Genomic DNA, 19,516 nt, shown 5'->3' on the forward strand with positions numbered 1-19,516 from the left:
TTTGTAATCTTGTGTATCTACTTGTATTCATATATTCATATATATATATGAATATATGAATACAAGAATGTGGTAGCCAACAACAGTGAAATTCTGTCATTAGAAGCCTTGGAAATGCTCTGAGATCTCCAGTCTCCAGCAGAGTAGTTTGTAGAATACGCATTGGTTGAGGGGCAGTTTCCTGTGCCTGAGTTTATTTTTTTCTGAGAAATAGCAGCTATCTATCAAATTATTATGGATTTTCTTTGTGGAAATCTTTAGTATTAGACATGTTTGGGAGGTAGCAGTAGTGTTTACTTGAAAGGGCATTTTCCCAGAATTTTAGTATTCATCATTTGGATAATAACCTATTCTCAATACAGCAGCTAAGTTCTTCCTTATAAAACATGTCAGGTCATGTCATACCTCTGTTTAAAAGTTTCTGGTCCCTGCCCACATCTCTGTTAACAAACCAAAGTCATACCCCTCCCCCATCCTAGTCTTCTCCTTGCTTACTTCTCTCTAGTTACACTGGATTTCTTGCTGTTCTTAGTACATGTCAGGAAAGCTTTGCTGAAGAGCTTTTACATTTATTGTTCTTTCTGTCTGGAATGTTCCTTTTTTTATATGTTGGCATAGCTCACACTCTCAGCTCTGACAATACTGCTCAAAAAACAGCTCCTCCATGAGATGATCTAAATTGCTAATATCCCTCTCCAATACTACTAGCACTGTCATTTTCCTTTACCCTGTTGTTTGTGTGTGTTTTTAATAGTACTTAACACTTTCTATCATATTATATAATCTACTCCCTTTGCTAGAATGTAAGCTCCATAAAAAGCTGTGAGGGCAGGAATTTTTGCTATACTCAATGTGTCCTGTTGGGGAGGAAGAAATTTTCCTCTGCTTTCAAAGTTCTTCTGGCTGGTATAATAATTAAATAGACATGAGACAGATTAGCAAGAGAAAATAACCAAATTTAATACATATATATGTATGGAGACTCTGTACACACAAGAGAGTCAGAGATCCCACATGCATGAGAGGTTCAGAGACAGAAATGGGATATAGGTATGTATGTAAGACATCCTGAGCTAGGGACAAGATAATGTACCTTGGGGCTTCAGAAGGTCACTGCGGGGAGAGCACATGTTCAGTAATTATTAGTTTGCCCTGCCATATAGATAGGTAAAAAGTCATTTCTAGTGAGCCAGGCTTCTAATTTAAATTCTTTTAAATAGTTGGTGGTGGGAGAGCAGACGTTTCTCTTGAGTTTACAGGTCTCAGTTGCCTTTAGCTCAGAATAAGCCACATACCACTGTGACACATCTTGGGGTGGCTCATTCTTGAACTCTCACAGTCCCTAGCATGTAGAACAGTACCTAGCTAATAGTTGGTATTTGATAAATATTTGTTGTAGAATGAAGATGCCTTAGGTATAGTTTGAAAGATGATTTTTCTAATCATCTATAGATCAGATGATTAGATATTCTTTAATATTCTTTATATTCCTTAATCCTTTAAATTTATCTTCCTGCCTTTTTCACTTTTAATAAGACTGAATATATGTGTCACTCTTCTCCCTCCAAGCTCATGTAATTTCCAGTGAAAGCTGGAAATTGGGGGCAATTGTGGTAGAACATGAATTTCATGTGCAGTGTGTTTGGAACAAGTGCTGAGATTTTGTTGCAACTTTTTCTTCCCTTTTTGTTGATGTGGTAATAAGAGAGGGGAGGGAGAGGAGAGAATAATTAAGTTGTTTTTTTATGGAAATGTTGTATTATTTACCTGTAAATCAGGGCTTGCATTTTAAGTTAACCCTGAGGCATTTCCTATTCAGATTTCCTATATAATGTATTTGGGCTGTGAGCCACAAAACTTTGTGCTTGTAACCCCTCATAGTTTGCATCCTTTTGAGAAAGAGCCTTAAGTCTTTAGTTCTTCAGCTCACATGTATAATTCATTGACTTTCTCAGCTTTCTCTGCCTAAGCAAGTATCTCAGAACAGCTACTATAATTGACAGATTATCACAATGATTGATAGTTGTCTTATAGCTCTGAATGAAGAGCACTTAGATCATTCTTTTAGTTTTAGTTGATAAGAATGATCTTATCAAATGGCAGATTTTCAAAGACAGAATTATGTAGTACAAAGTTACAACCTCAAATTTTTGCACAGAAAAATTTGTTAACTGTGCTAGGTTGACTTCATGACAAATACAAATCTGCCAGATAATCCATCTTCAGAGAAATGCCATTAAAGAGAACTTTTGCTAGCTATTAGCCATGCACTTTAATTTAGGAATTGAAATATATCTGTATTTCTCAGTTAGTTTGTTATAATTTTATTTTCTTGATTTCTTTAGGATATTAGCTGCAATGAGATTCAGGTCCTTCCCCAACAAATGGGAAAATTACATTCACTCAGAGAGCTAAATGTGAGAAGAAATAATCTTCATGCATTGCCAGATGGTAAGATGCTCATTGTTTTTACTGACATGAATAATAAAATAAGTAATTGGCTTGGTTCTCCTTAGAGTTGGTGTAAACATGCTATGTAATAAATGATTTCCACTTAATGGTACAACACAATTATTGCTTTCTTTGATGTATGTGTAGTAAAAGTCAATATACAGATTTATATAATTTCTTCAAAATCTTATACTTAATTTGATATTTCTAAAAATTACACATGTAAGTCATGTGTATAACATGCTAAAGTACTTTACCTGTGGTCTTAAAACTGAATAAAAATGTTTAATAAAAATTTGAAATATTTTAAAGATAAAGAAGTAACTAAGTAAAGTTTAATTATTTTTCATTTCTGAACAGAATTAGGAAATCTTCCCTTAGTCAAGCTGGATTTCTCTTGTAATAAAGTGACCGAAATTCCAGTTTGTTACAGGAAGCTGCATCATTTACAAGTAATAATTTTGGATAACAATCCATTGCAAGTACCACCCGCACAGGTTTGTAATAAAAATGTGATACTTATTTCTTATATTTTTATTCAGAATTATATCTGTTACTGTTAAATCAGAAAAAGCATTGGAATTAGAAATAATTTGATGTTGAGTTATTGATGCAAGAGAAGGCGAATCCCCTTGAGTGGGGGCCCAAGCCCTGCACCTAGAGAGAGGCTTCCTGACTGAGCATAAGAGAGAATTTAAGCACATGCCAGACTTAGAGACAAAAGGAAAGTTTATTAGAGAAGGAATAAAGCTCCATAGATAGGCAAGCAAGGTCTCTTCTCTGCAGTAGGAGGGGAAGAAGGAGGGGGAGGGGGAGGGGGAGGAACAATGAGGGGGTCCGGGGAATTCAGTTTATATATAATTCTTGGTTTCTATGAACTGTTTACCTATTTTCCTTTAATGATATGGGTATGTAGTGTGAAAGACTTGAGTGTGTATGTAGCATTAAAAGCATGTTAGCAATCTGCAGCCTTTGTTCTGTAGGTTCCCCTTGCTTTTGGCTGTAGAGAATGAATGTTTGGGTTTATTTTGTGTAGTGTATAACTTAAAGACTGTTTTCCTTTCATGACATGGGTAAATGGTTTGTTAGTAATCCCAGCAGGAATCTGCCTTTGTTCTGCAGATTTCCTTGTGGTCTGGCCATAGGGCTGATTAGCACATTGCAGTCTCTTATTATAGCTTGAATTAACATTTAATTCTCTTGCCTCTTCCCTATAGAATAGTTTTCTGAGGTGGTTTTTTTACTTTGGTAAGAGTTTTAGCTTTTGGTAAGAGTTTTAGCTTAGGTTCTAGAGAATAGTATTTGAGAAACCCAGATATCAACTTTCTGCTAGTAAACTGATAATTCTGGTTGTCAGTGTTATTTTAAAAGAATAGTCTATGGATTCTCTACCTCTGTCCTACTCACGTATGTCTACTTGAGATTTGTTGTATGATTGATTGAAGCACATTCTTAGCACTGATAGATGGAATCATAACATAAAGAAAAGTAAACAAATGTAAAAATATTAATTCAGACTTTTAGTTTTAGGAATAAATCCACGTAGAATCCACTAAAACAATAGTAAAGGAATACACTAAGATATGAGCTCATAAGGACAAAAGATAAGAGAGGAGGGTAGCAGGGGAGAGATGACAACAGGATTTTGGAAAATGGAAAATAGATGGAATAGTGGTAGCTAGGGCTTCTACTCATATTGCAAAAGATTATCTGGCTGAGGAGGCACATGACAGTAAAACTCCAGCCTATACTCTATTTCCCAGCTCTGTGCCCTGGCCCAGGATTTGCATACATTTGTTGAAGGATTGCCATTTTCCTCCTACAAAGGAACATTTCTCTCATTCCAAAAGAGGTTCCTTTTCTAATTCAGATAAAAGCTTACCGGGGTCCTTAACAGGATGGGGGAAGCTGAAACTTGTGTCTGCTATGGGAGAAGGCAACAAGAAACAAATTGATTTACTGGCTTGGGTATTTGTTGTTGTTGTTGTTGTTGTTGTTGTTGATTATTGGAGGAAACATGTAACTCTGAATATAGAGATGAAAGACTGAAAACACAAAGATCTGTAGAATGTGTAAGGCATTGCTGTCCAGTAGAAGTTTCTGAATGATGGTGTTGGGGAGGAAAAATAATTTTCCTTCTACCCTCCTAAGTTCTTCTGTCTGGTCTACTAGTCAGACTGACATGAGATTGATTAACAGGAGAAAATAGCCAAATTTATTATGTATGTACATATGGAGGTTCTATAAGAATTTGAGATGCTAGGACAAATCCAGCAGTTGAGGCTTATATGCCCTCTTAAGGAGAAAGTGGGGTAATGGTTTGGACTTAAAAGGGAAGATAGGCAATTTACAGGTAGATGAGAAGGAGCAAACATTTGACAAATAAATTCTTGCTAGGCTACCCAGACACAGAGGGGAGTCTGACAAACAAACTTTGCAGGTTCTTGTCTGTCACATATTGTTTATACTATGCTAAGGTGATCTCTCTTCCTGGAGCAGGTTTTTCTATCTGGATATTTTTAGACAGGTAAGGAGGAGAGGTAAAGACTCTTTTTGAGTCTTTTCTTTCTTAAATATAACTGGCATCAGATAATCAATATCCCCAAAAGGCATATTTTGGGGTGGCAAACTCTCCTTCCCCTCAATGCAAATGTTCCATAATCTGTGCTATCCAATACCATAACCATTTGCCACATTTGGCTACTGAGTATTCGAAATATGCCTAGTACAACTAAGGAACCAAAATTTTAATTTAATTTAATTTTGATTAATTGAAATTTAAATAGTTTCATGTGATTAGTGGCTAGCATATTGGACACTACAGGTCTAAGATCTACAACCTCAGATTCTTGTCTTAGCTCCTCTGCAGCAACATGACTGGCCCTCATTTGCATTAGTAGAAGCCTAGGGTTTACACTGAAGAGTAGGTCTGTTCTCTCAGATTTTCTCCCTCAGCTCAGCAGCCAAATGACTGTGGCTTCTTGCCCCAGCAGAAGCCTGGAGTTTGTCTTTGGAGTTCAGAAGTTTTTGTGGTGATGGAAATGTTCTGTATCTGCACTGGCCAGTATGGTAGCCACAGGCGGCTATTGAGCACTTGAAAATGTATAGTATTAACTGAAGATTTGAAGTTTTAGTTTTATATAGATGTAATTAATTTAAATTTAAATGGTCACATGTGGCTATCATATTGGATAGCAGAAATGTAGAGAGACTGAAAACCAGAGTCAGGGGATCCAGGTACAGCTATGGGCAGGAATGAGACCCCATACTGAAAACAGTGAATGCTGACATACGGAGTGTTAGAATCCTCCAGTGGACTTGTCTTGCCTGGCTCTCAGAATGCTTTTAGCCTATCTTATTTATCTCAGGCAGGATTGGTGGATTTTTCCCATGGTAGACTGATTGAACTAGGAGGAAAGACATATGTATGTGTGTATGTACACACACACATACACACAAACACACATTTATACACACACATATATACATACACACACCCACACACACAGACTGACTTTTTGGTGAGGGGTCTCCTGATATAATGGTCAGTCCTTGTCTGATCTCTAGACAGTGAAGCTTGCCATTGTTAAACTTCCCCCTCATACACAGAGATTCTAATTGGCTTCTTATTGCCTCACTCTTGAAAATGAACAGCTAGCCATGGATTGCTAGACATTTGCAGGAATAATCTCTAACATGAAAGAAGGAGCCCAAAACACTGAAAGGCTTCCTTGCATTGCAACAAAATGGGTCACATTCGTAGAAGTGGTAATCAGAATGACTTCTCAGCAGCAATACATGAAGCTAGAAGATGTTGGAACCATACCTTCAAAGACTGAGGGAATATTTCCATCTTTCCATACTCAAATTATCAGTCAACTGTGAAGTAGACAAAAGACAGTTTCAAACATGCAGTGTCTCAGAAATTTTAACTCTTGCGTACCCTTTATTAGGAAAGCTAGTAAAGGTTGTGCTCTATCAAAATGAGGGAGTAAATTAAGAAAGAGATATTCTTCATGTCCAAGATTTACAGGTATGCATAGGCCTAGAGAGCAGCCAGTCAGTTTGGAGTAGAGAGGTTGTCTCCAAAAGGAAGAGAGAAAAAGAAGAAAGAAACTCATAGATGACTCAATCTGTTTGTCAGTATGGAGAGAGTTTTATAGTTCTGTCAGTCGGGAATTAATTAGTAACAGGTATACAGAAAATCATGCAAAGGAAAAAATGGGGTAATTAGTTACTTTAGATAAAACAAAAAATTAGAGGAGAAAGGAAATGTTCTTTAACTAACCTATGTGGTTCATCTGTGAATATTTTCTCAGTCATAATATTGTAAATACTAGATTTTGAGTTAATGAAAAACTGTGACGTAGTTATAATAATGGTAAAGATTTATATGGCATTTTCTGTGTTCCAGGCACTGTTGAAAATGCTTTACATGCATTATAGCAACTCATTTCTTATAGCAACTCTTTAAAACAGGTACTGTCATTATACCTCATTTTATATATAAGGAAGCAGAGGCATAGAAGTTAAGTGACTTGTCCAAGGTCACATGGCTTGCGTGTGGTAAAGCCCAGTTTCAAACCAAGGCAGTCTGACTCCAGAGTTTATGATCTAACCACTATGCTTTGCTTCTAAAGAGGTGGCAGAAATATGTTTATGTGAGTTTATGAAGGTTGGGGATCAGAGGATGGTAGTAGTGGTAGTATTATTGTTATGTAAAAGTGGTAGTAAGACCTCAGTAAATAAAATCTATACTTCAAAAAAATAGCAATAGAACCATGTCATTTATAAATATGAAGGTTAATAGCAGAAAACTGACTAAAATAATTGAATGAGAGACTGGGTCTTTGAGATTGAAAGGGGTAGAAAGGGGGATTAATTTTTGTTATCAGTTTTATAATTCTCTATGACTTTTAAAACTACATGAATTACTATGAAAAATTAAATTTAGAAAAGAAAATAATTCATCAGCATTTAATTTAGTAATGAAAGATATATATATATATTTTTTTTAGTTTGGACAGGTAATAGGTAATATGATACCTTTTAATTGGTAATATTTAAATTCTAATAGTTCCAAAAATTTAATTTAACTTTTAAATGAAAAATTTCAGTGGTCAAATCAGATCCGGTATCTATTAGGATTATATAAGAAACATTATTCCTTTATACCTTGAATGATAATTACTTCTTAATGTGCTTTTTTTTTACTGTTTTTTTTTTATTTGTTAATTATTTTTACATGTGTTGCTAGGTTACATGAGCCCATAAAACAAAATATTTTAAATATAAGTATTGAAAAATATTTATTTGATATCCCTCATAGTGACTGTAGTTAGCCTTTGTAAAACTGACTTACCACTTTCTTATCACTCATTTACTGTCATTTTTTATATACTTCTTTCACATAGTATTTCACCTTTCATTATTTCTCTTCTCTATCATCAATGAAAATAACTTTATAGGATAGCATCTTAGTTGAATTGACCATTTAAAAATTATTTTATTCTAATTGGCCTATCATTCACACCTTTCAACACATACATTTTTCCTATATTTAAATTCTTTTGATTAGCATTTTTCCTGTGTTTAGACCAAACAACTTAGTGGTTCTGATGAGATTAAATATCCAATATTTTGGATATTTTTTTCTGTTCTCACTACTATGATGAATATATTTCTTTTCACTGTTTTCTAATAAAGGTAACGTTCATGAATTATAAATTTTATATTGTTTAGTGGTTTTGTACATTGTGCTTTTAACAAGAAAACTTCAGTGAAATACAGACAAATTGACTTATTTTTTCTAATAAGAACAAAAACATCAGTAGAATTCTAGTTAGTATTGGTGTTGTCAGATTTTTTTACCTAGTGTCAGAAGTACAAATTATTTAAATATGCAAAATATCTATCATGATTGTGATGTCTGAACATAATTTGAGATTATTAAGATGTATAAATAAATTATTAGATGACATTTATATTTGGACCTATATAATTGAACATTTATTATTTATTGACAGATATGTTTAAAGGGTAAAGTACACATATTTAAGTACTTAAATATCCAAGCATGTTGTAGAATGGATAAGAAACCAGATTCCTTGGATCTTCCATCACTGAGTAAAAGAATGCCCTCCCAGCCTCTCACAGACAGGTAATATAATATTCTTACAGTCTCATTTCATGTTTGGTATCTTTTCTCTATATAAAAGATATTTATTTCCCACAACTGAGAACAACAAACAAGACAAACAAAAGAAAACTCATAGACACAGACAGCAGTTTAGTGGCTACCAGAGGGAACGGGGGAAGGGTGAGAGGTAGAAAAGGGTGAAAGGGGTCAAATATATGGTGATGGAAGGAGATTTGACTTTGGGTGGTGAACACACAATGCAATATACAGATGATATATTAAAGAATTGTACACTTGAAACCTATATAATTTTATTAACCCATGTCACCCCAATAAATTTAATAAAATTTAAAAAAATTTAAATGGAAGAAATATTTATTAATCTTGAGTGTACTATGTTTAAGGCTGATTGACTCAGTGTTAAAATCAATAATTGGCTGAAGTAAAATATCGTCATCATAGAATAAATTTCTGGGATACTAGAATCAATTTGGAATTTTCTCACAAATTATTAATTCTTTAGTGGTAAAATGTAAACATTTGACATTATATAGCACAGAAGCACTAATTTCTTAGCACTTGACAACTGTTAATTTACCCCTATGATCACTGTATTGTACATTGGTAATAAGTAGAATTTGACTTTGAACTGAGTTTAGTGGAAGAGTAAGATATTTTTGGGTACTTTCTTCCTTCGTATTCTTTATATTACTTATGTCTAGATCAAAGATGATTTATCATTGATGTTCTGTATGATATTGATATTTTCCCCCTCATGAGATTTTGAAATGGTAGATTTGATATTGTTTTTAATTCATCATTTCAAGATATTGATTGGTCTGATTTTATGAAGACATAATTCCATCCAGTATTATGGGTAAATTAGAATGGAGTGAAACTACAGGAAGGAATACTATACCCCTGCCTAAAATACTTAAAAGTTTGTCATTATATTGATGACAAAGTATAGACTACTTGGAATGGCAGTATATTAAGAATTATTATCAGTGCAAGTTCTAGAATTCCCAAATAGATCTTCTTCTTGAATATTTCTGTTGCCTAAGAAGAATTAAATATCTAAACATTAAATTTAGTTACTAAAGATTATTTTGTTTAATATTATGAATGATAGACCAAACAATTCTATAAAAAATGGACATATTCATATTCTAATCTCTATTAGTTTGTTTTATATTTATTTAAAAATGAATTACTTCAATAACAACATTCATTATTTTAGTCATTAATTTATTTTATAGATATCAGTTGGGTGACTACTGGTAGATTCAGGGTATGTTTTATCGAATGACATACAAATTGGTTTCAGCCTTTATGTAACTCAGTCTAATGAAGGAGTCAGTCAATAAACAAAGCAAGGAACTATAATATGCACACACATAATTTCAAATTGTGGCGAGTCCTGTGAATGAAATGAACACATTTCAGCAGTAAAGTTAGGGAATTTCTCCTTGAGAAGGAGAGGTTTTAAGTCAAGACTTTAAAGGAGTAAAGGTAGCTGTGTGAAGAGTAAGGGTAAGAGCATTTTAGGCAGAAAGAATGACATGTGCAAAGGCCTTAAGTTAAGAAGAAACTTGGTATGTTAAAAAAAAGCTGAAAGGAGGCCAGCATGGTTGGAGCAGAGTGACTGATGGGTAGAGTGGTACAAGTTGATTTTAGTTAGTGAGGGCTCATGTCACATGGGGGCTTTAGAGGTCGTGGTAGAGAGTTTGAATTGTATTTAAAGTATAGTAGGAAGTCATTGGATAGTTACAAGCAAGGGAAATACATGATCTGATTTATGTTAAAAAAAAAACTATTTTGACTGTTTTAGGGAGAATAGATAGAAGCACAGGGACTAGTTAGGTTGTTGCAGTACTACCAAGAGATCAAGGGGTCTCGAATAGGGTGGTTGCAGTAGAGATGAAAATGAGTGGACAGAACAGATATATTTTGGAGATGATCTCTAGCAGTGCCATCCAATTGAAATCTAATTTGAGCCACATATGGAATTAAAAATTTTTTTATATATCAGTTTTAAAAACTGAAAAAGAAACAAGTGAAATTAATTTTAATAACATGTTATTTAACCCAGTATATCCAGAATATCATTTCAGCATTAATTAAATATAAAAAAGTTATTGTATATTCTTTTTCTTCTTATTAAATCTTTGCAATTGGTGAGTATTTTATATTTACAATACATCTCAATTTACACTAGCCACATTTCAAGTGCTCAATAGCCATATATGGCTAGTGGCTACTATATCAGACAGTGCAAGTCTATAGAGTTTACTTATGAGTTGGCTCTTGGGTGTGCTAGTCTCCCACTCAGCTTATATTAAACTACCTAGAAAATTCTTGTATGCACTTTTTACTTTCACACTCATGCCCTTGGGAATATGGTTTTTACTACCTGGAATACCCTTCCAAGCCTTGACTATTTTGTAAACTCTTCATTCTATTTAGATAGGCATTATAGTAGTTAAGTATATCAGCTGTTGAAGTCAGACATAACATGCCTGCGAAGCCCTTCTCCGACTCTCAATAACTGTATGTCCTTGTGTCATAATGTCTCTGACCCTCAGTTTTCTTTTTTGGTCCTCGGTTTTATATGTAGAAAGGAAAATAATCATTTGGTTGATGTCAGGATTAAATGAAATGATGTATACAGAGTACTTAACACAATGGCATACCCATAATAATTCCTCAACAAATAACTTATCATCATTGTCGTCTGTTAGAAATACACAGAGATATTTTACTATAGTACATAGTATTATTGCGCAGTGGAGTCACATGGTTTTTGGTTCTAATCATGGTTTAACCTCTTAATTTCTCTGCAGCCTGTGTAAATTATTTAATTTCTTCATTTTTTTTAAATTTAAAATGTTAACAATACCCACTTAATAAGCTCGTTGTGAGTTAAATGTGTGCTTGGCAACTACTTAATGGATGATATTCAGTAAATGTCATGATTTTCTCTTTGGAAAGTTAACTTATAAGCTTTATTATCCTCATTTATAAAAAGAAATAATGCATAAATTGCAGAATGTAAGGATTATAAGTAAAATATGAGATGCACCTGGCATGGTATCTAATGCAGTGTAGACACTCAATAAATGCTAGCAATTATTGCCTCATTTTCATCCTTCAAGACTAAGCTCAAATGCCATTTACTTGGGTGAAGCCTCTCCTAACCTAACTAGGGAGAGTTAGTTAATCTCTCTTTTCTCACAGCAATTTATTTTTATATTTATATATTTATAGTCTTCAAAATTTATAAACATACGCATTTCCCTTCTGGACTGAAAGCCCTTTGAGGTCAAACATTTTTAATTCATCTCCTCAGCTCAGGCATTCTGCATAGTAACTGACACTTGGTAATTGCTTCCCTAAGTTTATTGATATACTCCAGAAAAATGTAAAAATCATTATTTGGGGAGGCAATATAGAATAGTGATTAAGATGAGGGACTTTCGTGCTAGATAATCTTGGGAACAAGTTTAGACCGTCATTTTCAAGTTGCATGTCATTGAGTAAATTGTTCAACCCCTTCCTGGCCTCAGTTTCCTTATCTGTAAACCGAGAAAACAACAACCTGCTACAGTTTTCACAAGGAATGTATGAGGTATGGTCTTTAAAGTATTTAGCCCAATTCCTGGCACATAATAGATGTGTGTATGGTAAATTTGCAAATTAAAGTGAAAAATACTTTGCAACCTGGGTGGCATACTGTGTAATTCAGAAATTTGCAAGGACAGCTCTGACCTCACACTAGAACAAGTGTTTATTCGATTCTTTGCAGACATTTTTTTTCGTTTTCTCTTTTCTTAATTATTAAATGGGTGTTATTAATAAAGCTAAAGTATATGAAAAAGACACTGTATGAATTAAAGTTAAAAATGTTTCAGCATTCCATGATGAAATTCGTTAAACTAATGAAAAAAAAAAAAAAAACCAAAACAGAAAGGTCTTTTATCAAGATGATTTTCTAGCAGGGCTATCTGCTTTTCTGAATCTCTCAGGAGAAATAATAGGCTATCAAAAATTGACACTTTACAACAGAGCACATGAAGGAAAAATATTTCAAGAGAGACATGAATAAAGTTGTGGGAGCTAAAAATTAATACTTTTCCTCTCACCTTCTACATTCTTCTAGCTGGGCTAATAAAGTAACAGAGACAGATTAACAGGAGAAAAATCAAAATTTTAATACATGTGTATGCGGAATTTCATATGCATAAAAATTCCAAAGATAGTGAGGCAACATGGGTATATATGACATTTTTGAGAAAAGGAGAGGGGATGAGGTCTTATATTTCAGAAGTGAGAATGGCAGTTTACAGATAGTTGAGGAAGAATGGAACACAAGTGGCAGGCAAATTCCTGCTAGGCAACTCAGAAACAATGGGACACGGATATCTTGCTTAAAGCCCCCTGCCGGAAGCCCTGCTATTTACCATACTTAATTCAAATTAAGCTAAGGCGAACATCCTAAGATTTTTTTTCCTGAAGCAGGTTTTTCTGTATGAATCTCTTGGGCAGAAAGGTGAGGGAGGGTCAAAGGTTCTTTCTAAGTGTTGTTTCTTAATAAACAGCTTAAAATCAATATCCCCAAAAGGCAGGTTCAGGGTGGCAAAACTTTGGTTCCCTTCAAGTGTTTCGTAGGAAGATGCCTGATATTTTTTCACTTATGCCCTTAGGATGATAGACATCAGAGGTATACATTCTTTATTATCTAGGGAAATTTCAGGTCGAGTCTGTGTTATCTATTTAAGAAGAAAACCCTAATTGTCCTTAGAATTTCTGTTTCCATAGTATGGAAGATTTTTATCCAAGTAAAACTCATGGCCCTGACTCTGGAATTGGAAGTGATAATGGAGAGAAACGATTATCTACAACAGAAGTGAGTATATTTTAATGTTGATCTATTTTATTTTATTAAAACTTTGAAATAGATACTTGCACATACTTGATTTATTTTGCTTAAAAATATAATCATCATTGCATTCTATGACTTCAAATTAAAACAGGACAGTAAACCTTAACATATTAATTTTTGGTTTGAAAACAAGAGATGTAAAGCAAATGTTCCACACTTCGTATGTTAAATTAAAGCAACTTAATCTGTAATTACATGTTTAAAATGCCTCATATGTACTTGGGCTTATGTCTCTTAGCCATCAGATGATGATACAGTCAGCCTTCACTCTCAAGTCTCAGAATCAAATAGAGAGCAGACCTCAAAAAATGACAGTCACACAACGGGAAGTAAACCTGATTCTCAGAAAGGTATTCATGTAGTGTCTGCTATTTTTAATTCATGTACATAGTCTTTATTAAAAATGGATCTTTTATTAAAAATAGGTTTTGAAAATTACATTATCTATTGACACCTCTTTTATTGAGAAAATAAACTTTTATTCTAAGAACTGCCGTGTCAGAGCACACTGTTTACTATTCATATTTTTTAATTAACATTAATCTATACTTAGACCAGGAGGCGTATGATTTTATTGACCCAAGCACAGAAGATATAGCAGTTCCCGAACAAGGAGATGCACATATTGGATCCTTTGTCTCTTTCTTTAAGGTAAAGAAAATTTTGAAACAATATTAATAACATTTTCTGCTTGATCTCATAAAAATGGACCATATAATTTAAAATAACTTTCTTTTATATAAGGGAAAAGAAAAAGATCCTGAAAATTTTCAGAAAAATGAAGAATTGGGAGATGAAAAAAGGTAAACATGTGAATTCTCAAATTGAAATGTTACCAATAAATATTTGAAATATTCATTAGATATTCCTATTTGAAAGAGTACTTGAAATAATATATTTTTTTCTTTTATTTACCTGTTATTTTGAGATAGTTAATTTGTAAATACTTCATCTGCTTGTATTCTTCAATTAAACTGAAAATTATAGTAGACATTTAAATTTGAGTGTCACATTTATACTGCTTTTCTCCTAGAAGTGTAATAATAATGTCTTCTATTATTATCACTGAGGAGGACTGTACCTTCACATACGTTGCTTCATTTCAGCTATTTACAACTCTTTAAAATAGATGGTATTGACCAATAAGGAAACTGAGACCCGGCGTTTCAAATCTTTGCAACTCAGGTGTTCTGACTCCTAGTCTACCTCTTTTGTTGAGAAAATATACTTTTCATTTCATCAAACTGATTATGGTAATTTTAAAGGGTATTTACTTTCGTATTTTATTAAAATAATTGTACTTTGGATCTTTTCTGTATCATTTATCTTATGAAGTGATGGAATATGACATTTCAGTCACTCCTTCAAGTTGCTTCATAGCTGCAGGAAGAAAGGGAGGAGCATTTGTTGAATATCTACCATGTACCAGGATCTGTGCTAAGTGCTTTGCATGTTTCTTATTTAACCTTCACTGAATTCTGCAGAGTAGATATTGTCCCCATTTTTATAGATGAGACTCTAAAATTTCTTGCTGAAAACCACTTAACCAGTGCCCTGTAGAACTTAGGGTAGGAGCCTAGCTCTCTCTGATCCCCAAGCTTTTCTCTTTTCTCTATTATATGTGCCTTTTCCAAATGACCTCATTGGTGACTTTTTAAGCAGTAATTAATCATATCTGGTACCCCATTAGGAGATACATTGCTTTATCTTGTATTCTTTATATTTCATTCCTTTACTTTCTCACCTCATGAGGACAGTTGCCTAAACTTGATAGTCACCAGTAGCATGCAAAAAGATACAGTAAAGATACAAGGTATTAGAGTTTGATACTGTTTTTTAAATTAAATATTTTTGAGATAAAATTACTTGAGTTTAGAGAACAATTTATTTTAAAATTTCTTTGAATCTGTGAATTAGAAATTTATGTTTTAACGAGTATTGTTGGGCAAATTTGCCAATCTTACCTGAACCTATTTTGCATTTCCTCTACTTAAACATTTTACATAGAAATTTTAAGATCAAAATAGATAAACCGATAAAGGTAGAGTGGTTTAATAAAATGTAATTTTGATAACATCTTATATTTATTTATAAAGACAGGCCGTATAGAACTCTGCAGGTCTTATTATATTCAAGACTAGGGAGTATCCATTGTTAAATGATATGGCCATTATACATTTCAGAAATTACAAAATGGTAATACTACAGTTCACTTTGTTAGTCATTACTTATATTAATGTAACCAGTGTGAATAGAGAGAATAAATGTTATTCTTTTCCTTAAATATTCCTTATTTCTTATTTCTGTGTTTTAAATACGACACTAAGATTTTAGCTTTCACATGGTATTAAAAACGAAAAATGGTTTCTACATCTCCAAGCTGGGATAAAATATCTTCTGCCTTACATTTTGGATAACCATGTTTGTGTCACCTTTCAGACTTGGGAAAGAACAGTTACTTGCAGAGGAAGAGGATGATGATTTGAAGGAAGTAACTGATTTGAGGAAAATAGCCATTCAGTTATTGCAGCAAGAGCAGAAGAACAGGTATTTTTTTTTTCAGTAAAGAGATTTAAATAGGCAAATTTTATAATCATTAATCAGATGATTGAAAGTTTATCAAATGAAGTATATGAAGTTTCCAGTAAACAATAGGACTTTTTTTTTTATTTTTGTTTTTCAACTAAAGTTTACATTCAATATTATGTTAGTTTCAGGTATGCAGCATAGCGGTTAGACATTTATATAATTTATAAAGTGATCCCCTCAATTTGCCTAGTCTCCTTCTGGCACTGTACATAGTTATTGCAATATTTATATTCTCTATGCTGTAATTTACATTCCTGTGACTATTTTGTAACTACCAATTTGTACTTCTTGATCCTTTCACTTTTTTTACCCAGCCCTAAACCCCTCTCCCCTCTGGCAATCACTAGTTTGTTCTCCGTATCTATGAGTCTGTTTTCATTTTGTTTATTCATTTATTTTGTTCCTTAGATTCCACATTTAAGTGAAATCATATGGTATTTATCTTTCTCTTTCTTATTTCACTTAGCATAATACTCTCTAGGTCCTACTATGTTGTTGCAAATTGTAAGATTTCATTTTTTATGGCTGAGTAATATTCCATTGTGTATGTATACCATTACTTCTTTATCCAGTTGTCTGTTGATGGGCATTTAGGTTGCTTTCATATCTTGGCTATTATAAATAACTCTGCCGTGAATATAGGGGTGTGTATATCTTCCATAGTGGCTGTACCAGTTTACAATTCCACCAACAGAGCACAAGGGATCCCTTTTCTCCACATCCTCGCCAACACTTGTTCTTTTTTGATTTATTGATGATGGCTATTCTGACAAGTGTGAGGTGATATCTCATTGTGGTTTTCATTTGCATTTCACTGATGATTAGTGACATTGAGCAATTTTTCATGTCTATTGGCCATCTATAAGTCCTCTTTGGAGAAATGCCTATTCAGGTCTTCTACTCATTTTTTTTATTGGATTGTTTGTTTGTTTGTTTGTTTTTGATGTTAAGTTCCATGAGTTCTTTATTAAATTTTGGATATTAACCCCTTATTAGATGTATCATAGGCAAATATCTTCTCCCGTTCAGTAGGTTGTCTTTTTGTTTTGTTGATGGTCACTTTGCTGGTTTCCTTTGCTATGCAAAATCTTTTTAGTTCGATGGAATCCCATTTGCTTACTTTTTATTTTGTTTCCCTTGACCGAGGAGATATAACAGAAGAAATATTACTAAGAACAGTATCAGAGAGTTTGCTACCTGTGTTTTCTAGGAGTTTTATGTTTTCAGGTCTTACATTTAAGTCTTTAATTCATTTTGAGTTTATTCGTTTATTTAATATAAGAAGGGGGTCTGGTTTCATTTTTTTTGCATATATCTGTCCAATTTTCCTAGCACCACTTATTGACTAGACTGTCTTTATTCCACTGTATATTCTTGCCTCCTTTGTTGTAGATTAAATGTTCATATAGGCATGGATTTATTTCTGGGCTCTCTATTTTGTTCCATTGATCTATACATCTGTTTTTATACTAGAACCATGCTGTTTTGATTACTATAGCCTTGTAGTATCGTTTGATATCAGGTAGCATGATAACTCCAACTTATTCTTCTTTCTCAACATTATCATATCTACTCAGAGTCTTTTATGGTTCCATATAAATTTTTGGATTATTTGTTCTGTTTCTGTGAAAAATGCCATTGGTATTTTGATAAAGCTTGCATTGAATCTACAGATTGCTTTAGGTAGTAGGTAGTATGGACATTTTAACCATGTTAATTCTTTCTATCCATGAGCATGGTATATGCTTCCATTTATTTGTATCTTCAGTTTCTTTATTCAATGACATAATTTTCTGAGTACAGGTGTTTTACCTCCTTGGTTAAATTTATTACTAAATGTTTTATTTTGATGCAATTGTAAATGAAATTGTTTTTAAATTTCTCTGATAGTTCGTTATTGGTATATAGCAATGCAACCAATTTCTGAATATTTTGTATCTTGATACTTTACTGAATTCATTGATCAGTTCTAACAGTTTTTTGGTGGACTCTTTAGAGTTCTCTCTATATAGTATCATGTCATCTGCAAATAATGACAGTTTTACTTCTTCCTTTCCAGTTAGGATTCCTTTTTTTTTTTTTTTTTCTTATCTGATTGTTGTGGCTAAAGTTTCCAGTACTATGTTGAATAAAAGTGGTGAAATTGGACATCCTTGTCTTGCTTCTGCTTTTAAGGAAAAACGCTTTTAGCTTTTTCTTGTCGAGGATGATGATAGCTGCAGGTTTGTCATATGTGGCCTTTACTATATTGAGGAATGTTCCCTCTATTTCCACTTTGTTGGGAGATTTTGTCATAAATTGATGCTAGATTTTGTCAGAAGCTTTTGTTGCATCTATTGATATGATCAAATGATATTTACCTTTCAATTTGTTAATGTGGTATATATCTAACAAATGATATACCAACCTTGCATCCTAGGAATAAATCTAATTTGATCATGGTATATGATCTTTTTAATGCCTTGTTGAATTTGGTTTGCTAATATTTTGTTGAGGATTTTTGCATCAATGTTCACAGGAGATATTGGCCTATAGTTTTCTTTTCTTTTTTCTTTTTGTATTATCTTTGTTTGGTTTTGGAATCAGGGTGATGGTGACCTCATAAAACAACTTCAAGAACCTTCCCTTATCTGGAATTTCTTTGGATAGGTTGAGAAGAATAGGTGTTAATTCTTTTTGAATGTTTGGTAAAATTCACCTATGAAGCCATATGGTAAAGGACTTTTGTTTTGGGGGAGCTTTTTGATTACTGATTCGATTTTGTTGGTGGTAATTGACTGGTTCGGATTTTCTGTTTCTTCTGGACTCAGTCTTTGTAGAATGTATGTTTCTAGGAATGTATCCATTTCTTCTAGATTGTCCAATTTGTTGGCATATAATTGCTATAGTATTTTCTTATGATCCTTCATTTTTCTGTGGAGTCATTGTTACTTCTACTCTTTCATTTTTGATGTTATTTGAGTCCTCTCTCTTTTTTCCTTGATGAATCGGTTGAAAGATTTATTAATTTTGTTTATCTTTTCAACAAACCAGCTATTGGTTTCACTGATCTTTTATATTGCTTTTCTAGACTCTATTTTGTTTATTTTTGCTCTGATCTTTATTATTTCCTTCCTTCTACTCACTTTAAGTTTTGTTTGATGTTGTTTTCCTAGTTCTTTTAAATGTAAGGTTAGATTATTTATTTGAGATTTTTCTTGTTTCTTGAAATAGGCCTGTATTGCTATGACTTTCCCTCTTAGGACTGCTTTTGCTGAGTCCTATAGATTTTGAGTAACTGTGTTTTGATTTTCTTTTATCTCTAATTATCGTTTGATTTCTTCCATGATTTCATAGTTCATTGTTTAATAGCATGCTATTAAGCCTCCATATGTTTGTGTTTTTTTCCATTTTTA

At 33.2% G+C, this 19,516-nt stretch overlaps 1 protein-coding gene across 2 annotated transcripts in view; it reads left to right on the forward strand.

The window, feature by feature from the left end:
* Positions 1-19,516, forward strand: part of LRCH2 (leucine rich repeats and calponin homology domain containing 2) — a 107,833-nt gene that overhangs the window by 35,881 nt on the left and 52,436 nt on the right. For both annotated transcript variants that reach the window (XM_006910777.1, XM_025046033.1), the window contains exons 4-11: positions 2,346-2,451; positions 2,812-2,948; positions 8,478-8,611; positions 13,409-13,496; positions 13,771-13,882; positions 14,086-14,183; positions 14,277-14,335; positions 15,972-16,079. In XM_006910777.1, coding sequence (XP_006910839.1) covers positions 2,346-2,451; positions 2,812-2,948; positions 8,478-8,611; positions 13,409-13,496; positions 13,771-13,882; positions 14,086-14,183; positions 14,277-14,335; positions 15,972-16,079 — 842 coding nt within the window. The remainder of the gene's footprint in view (positions 1-2,345; positions 2,452-2,811; positions 2,949-8,477; positions 8,612-13,408; positions 13,497-13,770; positions 13,883-14,085; positions 14,184-14,276; positions 14,336-15,971; positions 16,080-19,516) is intronic.

Source organism: Pteropus alecto, unplaced genomic scaffold (genome assembly GCF_000325575.1).
Source record: "Pteropus alecto unplaced genomic scaffold, ASM32557v1 scaffold54, whole genome shotgun sequence".
Taxonomy (NCBI): Eukaryota; Metazoa; Chordata; class Mammalia; order Chiroptera; family Pteropodidae; genus Pteropus; species Pteropus alecto.